This window comes from Erpetoichthys calabaricus, chromosome 4 (genome assembly GCF_900747795.2).
Source record: "Erpetoichthys calabaricus chromosome 4, fErpCal1.3, whole genome shotgun sequence".
Classification (NCBI taxonomy): domain Eukaryota; kingdom Metazoa; phylum Chordata; class Cladistia; order Polypteriformes; family Polypteridae; genus Erpetoichthys; species Erpetoichthys calabaricus.
In genome coordinates, this window is record NC_041397.2 from 194,335,166 (window position 1) to 194,347,202 (window position 12,037).

The following is a 12,037-nucleotide window of genomic DNA, read 5'->3' on the forward strand; positions in this document are numbered from 1 at the left end:
GTGGGAAAGCCCAGACACTGAGCTGAGCTGGGAGGTAGGGTGGCGAAGTGTCTGGGCGAGGAGGAAAGAGTTTTGTAGTATTGGTGAGTTATTGTATATGAATAGTGTGGAGTGGAGGGTGCTTTGTGCACGTTATAACAAAATAAATAGTTATTGTGCTTTTATAACGTGTCTGGAGTGGTACCTGAGGGTTCAAGAGGTGGACAAAGGCCACAACTGTGACAATATAAAAGACAAGGAACATCACAAACACAATAACTGTTATATTTGGCTGAAGTTAAAATGCCATTTTTGTCTTTTTTGTTCATTTTTTATTACTATGCTTATGTTAATATTATTGCTCATTTAGCTTCTATGTACTTATGTATCTTATGTTTTGTGTGTTTAGTGGATGGTCATACAAGAGGGAGACTCTCCTGCCAATCACAGCAATTGACTGTCATCAGCCTTATGAAGCCTGAGGAAAACCACAGATTCTTTCGGCTCACTGAATGTGTACATGGTGGTGGTGAGTTTTTCAGTATTAATTGCTTGTTGATTATTTGTGATTTACTGAATTCTTGGCCTAATACGTTTTTTGACTCTGTATTTTGGATTTGTTTAGATTGTCATTTCCTTTTCAGGCATCCCCTGTTCTGCTTTTTGTGCTCTTCTGGGCTTAGTTTGTGCATTTTTACAAAAGGTTTTGTTTTATAAATATTCTACATTTACCCTATTTATTTCTAGCTAGAGTTAATCCCCCCTCTAGTGGGTGTTTTGAATATTTTTTGTAACATTGCACTTAGACCCTCTCAAACAAATTAACACTAACAGAATGAATATAAATATAAAAGTATTATTCAAGAAAATATGAATTAAGGAAAGAAATTCAAGGAGAGGGTTGGCGTCAGGAAAGACATTCAGCTGTAAAAATCATGCCAAAACATCTGTTGGAGAAGTGTGATAAAAAAAATAGCGACCTCATATAAAATTGGGAACAGCTACAGAAGAAGAAGAAGAAAAAGAATTCAAAAACATAAAACACAAAGAATGTCATAACAACATCAACATTTAAAAAGGAAACAAACAAAAGTCATACAAAAGTCAAGTGTCTTATGTCAAAGGTAAGTTCTACACTGGAATGGCCTAAACACAAAATGTAATGCAAGCACAAGCCTTTTTAAAGTTAATGAAATATTATGGGTTGTTTTTGTAAGGTGTCACTGGGAAAGCTGTGCTCTTCACCAAATTAATTTTGGAAGAAGGCTCCATTAAATGTCTCATGATCTCAACAAGCTAATGTATAGCATTCAAAAAACTTAGGATAGCATTATTGAGTGATGACTCGGATTATCCAAGGAATAGAATTCCCCTTAATGTATCACTTTAGGGGCGTATGGCCAAAAAGATAGAGAATGGCAGTTCACGTGATCCGATAAAAGAATCAGTACATGAATGAAAACCAAAACAACATGTTAAGGACAAAGTCAGAAGGACAAAAGAATCTTTCATCAAAACTAAAAGATGAGTAAGAAATCGAAGACAAAAAAGCCTGGCCAACACTGTCATAAAAATTGCACACCAGAGTCTTTTAGAAATTATTCACAATCTTTAATTAAAAAGCTTGGCGCAATGCCATATGATGCAATTTCCTAGCAATCAGAACTCACATCCTAGCAGCTGCTGACCAAAAAAGTGATCCCCAGAGAAAAAAACCCAAAATGGCACAATAGAAAATAATAAAAGTAATCATTGTCTCAGAGAAGAATGTCAATGGAAATAATCACTAAATCAGAATCTTCTAATATCAAAAACCCACAGACAAGTAACTCTCTACTTTAGAAAAATTGTATTATAGGAGAAATGTTTTTTTCAAAATCATAACAGAGAAATTCTTTCTGCTCTTGAAAGAAATGGCTTGGCAATAAAATGAGCAATTCCTTTGTTAAACAGGCCATACAGGTGACGACTGGCAATAATAAAAACAACCTCATGGGAGCAGCTTATCACTTTAAGCAAGATGAAGAAATTCAGTTTTTGGCAATGCAAATCTTCTGCCCCAGATGCACAGCTTTACAGCTCATTCTCCTGAAACCAGTGACTCAACATTTCGCGAAAAGGTAAGCCATTATCACAAGAGGCCTGTTTCTAATTAATCGTAAGGTCAAGGGAAAGTGTATAGGTGCATTTCTTTGCATTCCTCAAGGTGTGATTTTGTTCCTTCCAGGTATAACATCTGGCTTCCTCACTCAAGGAATCTTGTCAAAGAGGTTAATCCCACAGCACACCTAAAGGCTCTTCACATTTGGTAGTTTGAAGGCTTAGAACATATATAACAACATAAGAATTTTGACAAACAAGAAGAGACCATTCAGTCCATCAAGGCCGTTTGTTTAGATAATTGCTAAGCCATCCCAATATCTTATCCGGATTCTTCTTAAAGGATGTCAAGGTTTCTGCTTCAACTACATGTCTCGGTAGCAGTGGTTTCTTTCAAAGTGTCACAAGTCTTTGTGTAAAGAAGTATTTCCTGGCTTCAGTTGTAAATGCACTTCCTTTTAATTTCCACTGTTCTCCTTGAGTACTTGATTCACCCTTAAGTTGACAGAATTTACTTTATTAATGCCTTAAACATTTGTTTTGTCAACCCCATATTTCTAGAGATTTATATTTATTGATTATCTAACTTATATTTATACTGGTCTATTCCATAACTCTAAAACAACCTAATATTTTGAAATCTTGAAAACAGTGGTATAATACCTGTCCTTCACACATATTTTTGCAATGTTTCACTACACTGTGTGGCACCCGGACGGGGCTCACGCCCGGCCGGGACGCCCAGGAGGACAGGAGGAGGGCTCATTCCTCCTCCAGAACGCGAGGGGGCTTCCGCCCTGGTTGTATTGGGGGCCATGGGTACAGAACTTGGAAGCTCTACCCTGTAGGGGCCCGTGGCCACCGCCAGGGGGTGCCCTGATGCCTTGGGGACCCTGGACCCCAGCGCTTCCACCACACCCGGAAGTGCTGGGGGGAAGAGAAGAAGGGACACCCGGAGTGCTTCCGGGTACACAGCCGACACTTCCGCCACACTGGGGAGTGCCTGTGGAAGATTGCCGGGGAGCACCTGGAGCACATCCGGGTGTGTATAAAAGGGGCCGCCTCCCTCCAGTCATGGACAAGAGTCGGGAGAAAGAAAGATGATGTTGGGAGGACGGCAAGGAGGCGGCCTGAAGAGAGAGAAGGCATTGTGTTGTGGCCAGGACTTTGGGGTTTGTGAGTACAATATGGACTTTGTAAATATTGTAAATAAATGTGTGTTGGGTGACATGAGCGTGTCTGCCTGTCTGTGTCCGAGCCAGTCTCCACAACTGTAACTGTTTAATGAGTTAAGATTCATTTACTCATTCATCCACCTGAATCCAGTTTTTCCAGCTAGATTGCACTTGACACAAGGAAGTCTTAGAAGCCTTTATGAACACAGGGTACGGAAGGGTATTCAAATGCTGAGCGAAAATGACTAGTGAGATAAAAATGACCACAGGAGTTGGCAAAAACCTTGTTCTGTGAATCGACCAGAGTCAATGAGCTGGGAGAACAGACTGAACCAAAACCAAAAGCATAAACCAAAACTGGGGTAAAAAAACACAGCCAGATTCTTACTCTTAATAAAAACTAATGCAAAAGTAGTAAAACAAACCCAAAGTGAGGATACCAGAAGCCATGCACTGCCATCTTAAATAGGTTGAATGAGAACATGGTAGGTCCTGTGACCCAGAACAGGAGTAGTGAATGAAAAAATGGCTGGATGGTTGGATTACCCTGTCAGATCGTCAATGATATGTTTTGAATCTTAAGTGACTTATGGTATTTTGGATAATACTTCAAATTTTCAATAGACAAAATTAGCTACTGTATTAAAAAAATGAAAATTGATACATTTATTATATCTTGAAAGATATAAAATTGATCGAATAGATGGTCATGAAAACACAACACCAGATAATATGTATATATTTTTTTCTTTATTTGAAACTTTGTAGGTTTTATAGATCTCAGAAAAAAAATGACATTACATTTTACACCCTAAATATAATCCCATTTATTACCTTCCATAATTCAGACTATTTTTATACATCCAAATATATGTGTTCGTGGCCCATGTGCCCAGGGCTTTAAGAGATGGCTCTGAGTTTTCATGATGCTGGAATAAAAAATGTGATAAATGGTAGAGCTTTCTGCTTTAAAAATCCAAGGTCTTTATTTAAGCGTTTTTGCAAGTGAAATTTCTTACATGTGGCTTTTCATTACCCACACCTCCTTTCTGCACAGCCAGTGGCTCATGTTAGATAATGCTCATATCTTACATAAGGTGTTTATTTCAGACACAAGCATTGTATCACAGACTGAACTCCCCTCAGGAAAAACTCATCTTGCAAGCCATTTTTGACAACTGGACACGCTCCATATTATGAAACCTCTGAAAAGGGTTCTTGGAAATATTATTTTTTTAATTTCAAATTAGGCAGCTAAACATGGCCGTGGTTTTTTGGTTTCTCACATAATTAGGCAGCACAGTAGTTAGTGCTCCTGCCTTAAGGCTTCAAGTTCTGGGTTCATCTCCCAGCTCAGACTCATCCTGTGTGGATATCTGCTGCATCTGTATGGAATGGTGTATATGATGTTTCCATATACATGTCACCACAACTGAATACCTTAAATTATGCAGGGTGAGTGAGAGCGGGTGTATGTATAAATGTTTTATTGGGGTGAACTGACCAGAGCTGGCTCCTGCATCACATTAAATGATGTCAGGATATTTACCAGCTCTGGATTAAGGAGGAAATAGACAATGGATGATGATTTTGCAAAGTACTTTGCTATACTGTTCACAATGAAAGCTTCTCACCATGTGCTTTAATGGGAGGTTTTTGCTTCTTATGATGCATGAATGAATGAATGAATGAATGAATGAATGAATGAATGAATGAATGAATGAATGAATGAATGAATGAAGGAATAAATGTGCATTCTCACATCAGAAAATATAAAGTATTTTTATATATCTTCACTTTTTGAAAGTCTCTCTCCATTTGTTGATATTCTAATGCAGAATGGACAATGATGTCCTGTAACATTCTCTGATGTTGTCCTTAATTAGATGTGTTAATGAATTAAAGCAGTAGATGGATGAGAACTACTTGTCTCTGGATATAGATAAAACAGAAATATTAATTATTGGAGGGAATGATGCTGATGGCAGTAATATTTTGTCATTATTTAACTTAGTTGGAATCACCATTAGTTTTACTGAATCATCCCACAATCTAGTTGTTATCTTTGACGGTAGCATGTCATTTAATACACACATTACAAAACTATCCAAATCATGTTTTTTCCATCTTAGAAAAAGTTGGAAAGGCGTTTTCTGCAGAGTACTAAGAAATTAATTTATGCACTTATATTTAGTAGGATTTACTACTGCTCAAATTGTTCTTCATATGGCTTTCAGTTAATTCAAAATGCTGCTGCAAGAATTATTACAAGAACAAGAAAATATGAACACGTAACTTCAGTTCTCAAGTCCTTTCACTAACTCTTGGTTAAGTTTAGGGCAGATTTCAAAATCCTCCGTTTAACATATAAAGCCTTAAATAGCCAAGGTCTTGCTTACTTATCTGAACTTATCATTACTTGCAAACCAGATCACACATTAAGATCTCAAGATGCTGGCCTGCTTATGATCCCAAGTATTAATAAAATAAGAGTGGGAGGTTGAGCTTTTAGTTTCAGGGTCCTGAAGCCGTGGAATGGTCTGCCTGCTACTATAAGGGGTACCCCTTCAGTCTCAGCTTTTAAATCTAGGCTAAAGACTCAGTTCTTCAATTTAGTATGCCCTGACTAGAGCTGTTGATTAATTGTACAGACTGCATCTCTGATGTTAGTCATTAGTACTAAAACGCAAGTAATATGATATATATAAACTGCTTTCTCATAGATCAGGTCACATTATTGGCCACAATAATCATTCCAGCATATTTGACAGACACTTTCCTAACTCTCAGGGTCCCTTTTACCCCTACCCTGGAGAATATTTCTAGAGAAATACCTACCACGGCAAAATAATTTATAAGCAATAAAGTATTACATAAAAACAACAGAGGCAGAACAAAAATAAATACAAAATCAATAACATAATATGAAAAATAATATTTTAAAGATAACAGAAGGACTAAATAAACAAAAATATTTACTTGAGTCAGGGACAAATTACTGATGGAACCATGGAATATATAAGCTAAGGATCGCCCCAAAGCTGTAGTGTTAGGGGGTCCCACCTCCTAAGTTGAACATACATGCAGCAACAAAAATAATAAGCACAATCAACATAAGATTGTTACCAATATTATACATTTTTCCTGCCTTTATTTTACTTCTTTTATATTCTTTTTTCTTGGTTTGGGGGGTTTTGTTATATGCACAATTACTTTCTGAACTTCTTGTTTTTGTTTAAATAACAGTTAGCTGTGTTCATTTTATTTTATGTCTTATGTCAAGCAGCAAGCATCTTGCGGGAGGCAGGAACAATCTCTGGACAGGGCGCCAGCTCGTCACTATCACTGCACCACTGTGTCTCCATGTTTAATACATGCTTTAATTCCTATCATTATAGAGAAAAGCCAAGCAAAATTATACCTTTTCTCTACATTCATAATGGCTAACACAGTACAATACCCTAGTACTTCCTATCATTATGAAAATGATATAAAGTATACATCTTAGTATTTAAATTGTTCAGAGAGCTGTAATATCATGAATGTAATGTATTCTGTGTCCTGTTGGCGGGAGAGAAAGCCTGTTTAAGAAGCACATAGTGATTCACAGACATAGACTACATAGAAGAACATATACAAAACAAAAAGCATTTAACGTGCTACTTTAGTTACGATGGGATTTGAGAAACTAGTGAATTAAATGATTTTAAGATGAAGTTTATGATGTTCTACTTTAATGACAAAATAAACTACATGATTAAAGTGGAAATATCGAGATTAAAGTTGACATTTTTTTCTCACTGTGTCCCTATTTTGCTTTTCTTTTCTCTGTACCCTAATACGCTTCCATATGACACTCAGACGGTGGGCTACGACTCACCTTTTCACGGTGACTTTGATATCTGACCACTTCTTATTTATTTCGGGCACTTTGAGACTTTCTGAACTTGAACTTTCAAGTTTCTCCACTACTTTGTCACTCAATCAGCTTCCTTTTGTTGATTATATCACTGCTTAAACCAACAAATAATACTTTTTCCCTTGCCTCTACCTGGTATTCGCTGAAATTCTTCTTTTTCCCCTGTGCTTTTGCCATTGTCTTTTCACAGAACACTGAGCTTAAGGGCTATTTATATTGATTTGCACATTGAAAGAGGCGTAACTCTGGGAGGAGTCTGGGAGGGGAGGTAGGTGCATGCACGAGCGTTACATTTCACGCAGACTGGGAATTATGTAGCGGAAGAATGCAGGAGTTGGCAAATGCACAGATTTATGCATTTGGATTTTTTTCCGCTTTTGTGCGTATTCCATGTTTTAGTGCGAATTCTACGCGTGGCGTTATGCATGAGGCCTCAGGAGATGAAACATTTAGCAACCAAAAATGAATCAAAACCATTAAGACTAAACCTGATACACCAAAGTCTAATCATTCACCAGTAATCAAGATCAGATCAACTATAGAATCGGAAACCAAAAGGTCGAGAAAAATATTAGTGTTTTTATCCAAATCACAGAAACCAAAAGACTTTTTGTGCTGGATTTAAAGAGTCTTGCTGATGATGCAAGGTGTGGTGTCGTTCTACTCAACTTACATAGCAAACGGATGACGCGTGCTGGTAACGACAACAATAACATGGCGATGGCTGATTATAAAACAAAATAATGTTGCAGTATTGTGAATAATTAATCATTACATTCAGCAAATAAATAACTGTGTGGAACCACACTGAACAGTGGTAAGAGAATAAGCCACCAAAATACCCACGTAATGTAAAAAATATTTTAAGACAGAGAGAGAAAAAAAATTCTCAAAGTGCACAATTCATAACATTTGAGTCTTCAGATAAATCATGACAAAACTCTGTGTTAGTATGTTTTTTGTTCATCAGGATTCTTTACTTAAAGGTCTTCTTTTATGACTTTGAGTTTTGGTTTCCCTTTCTTGGTTTTGGATTTTTGGTTTTTGGAAATCAGCTTAGGCCCCAGCATTTGTGTCATCTCCTGGTCGCTGCACTATACTGTACTTAGTGTGTCAGATGTGGCAGTAGTGAGAAGTCAAGCAAAAATGACACCTTTTATTGGCTAACTAAAAAGATTACAATATGCAAGCTTTTGGGGGCAACTCAGGCCCCAATTCTTCAGGCAACACCCTAGTACTTCAGATGTGGCAGAAAGGCAAAGAGAACAATACACAATAATTGTTAAATGGGAAAATGCTGATTAAAAAAATTATAAACACAAAGGTAAAGAAAACAAAAACATTTTCAATAATGTAAAACACAAAATAATTCTCAAAAAGCAACAAAACAAAGAAACAAAAAGAAAAGAAAGTAAAGCCAGGGACAGATACCTGGCAAAACCTGGGCAGCAAATTCAGACCTTGCTGCTGTAATTATCCTACAACTAACAAATCAAAGTAAAAATACATAACATAAAAGTGTTGTTTTTATTGTGCCGTCCCCTATGCAACCCTCCCTTTAGCTTGAGAAACCTTTGTCTTAGCATTTATTCGGAATATTCTGAGTTGCAAGGAAGGTGTTGAACATCTCCAACTGTATGTGGCTAGCTGGTCGTTTAAACAGCACAGATATTTAAGATTATTATCCCCTATGTGTTTGTGCTTGTTTTCAGCATTATATAGAATTAAAAGTACATTTTCCAAGAAAAAAAAAAGGCCAGCTAGCAGTAAGAATTGCCTCTCAAGAATAGATCATTTATGGTCAGCCTCATTGGGTATCCTTATACATGTACACTTTACTCCCCCACAAATTCCACTCAGCTAACCCTTTGTTTGAGCTGTTAATTTTTTTCCACCTTAATTTGATAATCGGTTTCTGAGTTCCTTGCCTAACCATACATTTAATTGTCCCTACTGAAAAATAATGGGGCTAGGAGAACACCAAAAATTAAGAAGGAAGGATTAAACCAGAAACAGTTTGGTGGTGGGTAGAGAATTATTAAGACTTTAGAGTCCTCAGACATCATTTTGAAAAAAAATTCAAAAAAATGTTTTGACCTTTTTTTATCTTATTGCTTGATGGGTGCAGTTAATTTTGAGTCCAGAGTAAATGAGAAACATTTAGACTATTAAGCAAGCTTCATGTTAAAATGTAAAGTTTGTAATGTTCTGTGTGCCCCAGTTTTCCATCATGCAACTTTTAGAGCAGAAGTCATAACAACTTCTAATATGTTGCATAACAACATTCTGATGAAACTCCAAAGTACTGCAAATTTCCTTCTAAAGTGTCTTAAATGATATCTTTGTCCAAACAGTCTGCCATGTAATTTCTTTTAAATGCATTAATCTAAAGCGAAACAGAATAATTGGCCATAGATAATTTTGATCACGAACTCCATGTGACTCACCCACTGTAAAAATTGGCTTCCTATAGGGGATAAGGCCAAAGCTGTACTGGAAGACACCTCTGGCGTGGAAAAGCGGGAGTGCAACACCCATCAGCTTCTGTAGGCGCTCCTGTATCCATCTCAGCCATGTTCCTCTAGGATTCTCAACTTGATCAAACACCTCATTCTCGCCAAAGGAGAAGATTGGCACAAGGTGAGCACTGTGAGGTCAAAGAGAAAAAAACCTTAAACACAAACACTGGAGCATCTCTATCCTTTGAAGCATTTGTCTAATCAAAATGTATTTAATACATACAGTATAGTGCAACTGGGTCCTGTGCTTAGTGCAGTGAAGCCCAAATAAAAGGACCTACACAACCAAGAGCAGGGCAAGATGTTACACCTCTGCATCTCGTTATACACAAGTGGAAACATGACTCCATTTTCATGTTATGCAGGTAAGGTCAGTGAAGTAGCTGACTAGAGGTATGATAGATGGCTAAGAGTTTGTGAAGTTTTAGGCAGAGGGGCTACAGAGGTTATTATTAGGGGAACTAGTCATCTGACCAAGCAACAGTCCTGCTGAGAGAAGAATGAGGAAAGACTGAAGGAAATGGTTCTGTATGGCCTGGGGCCATATTTAAATATTCATTTCTTCATTTCCTGAGCACACTTATTCCATATAAAGTCAAGAGAAAATCTGAAGCAAGGTAAGAACCTTTATAAATGTTAGTTATTTCTCAAAAAACAAGTAAGCCCGCGATTCGCTAGCGAATCAGAAATCCAAGAATGGCAATCAGTTTCTGTTCCGTCCGATATCTGGATGGATGACATATCATGGAGGGTGGGTGCGTCTGGGTGGGAAGCCGCTGGGTTAGAGTCTGTGACCGTTATGTGATCTATATCACTGGCACAGTGGATTAGAGCAAGTGTAGCTCACAGGTTGTGTTGTTTGGGTGCCACGTACTGACTCTGGGAAGCCGCTGCATTTGACTCTGGGGCGGACGCCACGGCGCATTACATTGTGTTATTTGGGCGCCACCTGCTGACTCTGGGAAGCCGCAGCATTTTGTGAAGTCGCTGCGTTTGACTCTGGGGTGGGCGTCACCGCGTTTTGGGACGCCGCTGTGTTTGACTCTGGACTCTGGGGTGGGCGACAAACTGAATGACCGTTATGTGATCTACATTACTGGCACAGTGGATTAGAGCAAGTCTAGTTTACAGGTGGCGGGCTCGTTGCAGTGCGGCAGTGCGCGTGACATCTGGTGTACAACCTTCTCGTCCATATTACTAACCTCTCTGTGGCTGTGTCGTCAGCTATGGGCGGGCTCGTTGCAGTGCGGCAGTGCGCATGCGCTTCGATGCGCCCTGCGTCCATAACCTTCGGTTAGTAATATGGATTATCCATGCATTTTTCACTAAAATATTGTTCACAACATTTTGTCTATTTAAAATAGGGCCTTTCATATCTCTCTGCCTTATATAATACCTTGTCTATCTATCTATCTATCTATCTATCTATCTATCTATCTATCTATCTATCTATCTATCTATCTATCTATCTATCTATCTATCATATAATGCCTTTAATATCTATTTATGGAAATTATCAAAGGTTGTTCTTAGTACTGTTTTCATTTCGGAACACTAATTTTATGCAAAGTGTGCTCATACTGTATATATTGTATAGCATTGAAAGGTGTCCAAGTGCTGCATATTGGTTGAACATACAAATAAGAATTTCACTGTATTTGGTATACATGGCAGTATTACCACTATTTACTACATGTTAAGCAGTTGCATCTTAATTAAATAGCATTATGGTGAATATTTCCTTAACATAGTTTTACAATTTTACAAGCAAATAAAGATTATCATTAACATTAAAAGAGCATTTACTCAAAGAAATGATAATTTGAAGTCACCATACCCTTTTTCTATGGCCAGCCTAACAAACCCTTTCCTATTTTTCAGCAGGAGAGTGAAAGCACCAGGCCTGGCATCAAGAGACTCAGGAGCGCCCCCTATAGCTATGACGACTGCACTTCCACCTTGCTTGTTCTCAAGCAAATAGGTTGCACTGTCTTTGTCTGATGGAATTAGTCCTAGCAGAAAACAAAACAAAATGTTATCCAAACAATGCAGAAATTGATAAATAATTATTTACAGCCTTTTGTGTTATTGCAATGCACATGCTTCTAGTGTTTAAATATTTATTATGCAACATTTTATCTCAATGAAATACATTGGGATGTTATATTTTTGCTGGTAATATAAATAAATAAGGTACTGTTGTTTGTATCTACAGTAAATAATGCAAAATATAAAAGATTACATTAGATGTTTGCACGGGTGACTCCTTGGATGGACCTGCTATGACTTCAATGGATAGTCTCATAACTCTTTTTGTCACAAGCAGTCACATGCACATGCAAGCT

The 12,037-nt window shown here is 37.7% G+C and overlaps 1 protein-coding gene across 1 annotated transcript in view; it reads right to left on the reverse strand.

The window, feature by feature from the left end:
* mogat2 (monoacylglycerol O-acyltransferase 2) overlaps nucleotides 1–12,037 on the reverse strand; it is a 111,318-nt gene that overhangs the window by 8,477 nt on the left and 90,804 nt on the right. Inside the window, exons 4-5 of the mRNA XM_028800121.2 lie at nucleotides 11,530–11,704; nucleotides 9,621–9,820 (exon numbers count right to left, since the gene is read on the reverse strand). Of these exons, the coding sequence (XP_028655954.2) occupies nucleotides 9,621–9,820; nucleotides 11,530–11,704 (375 nt within the window). The remainder of the gene's footprint in view (nucleotides 1–9,620; nucleotides 9,821–11,529; nucleotides 11,705–12,037) is intronic.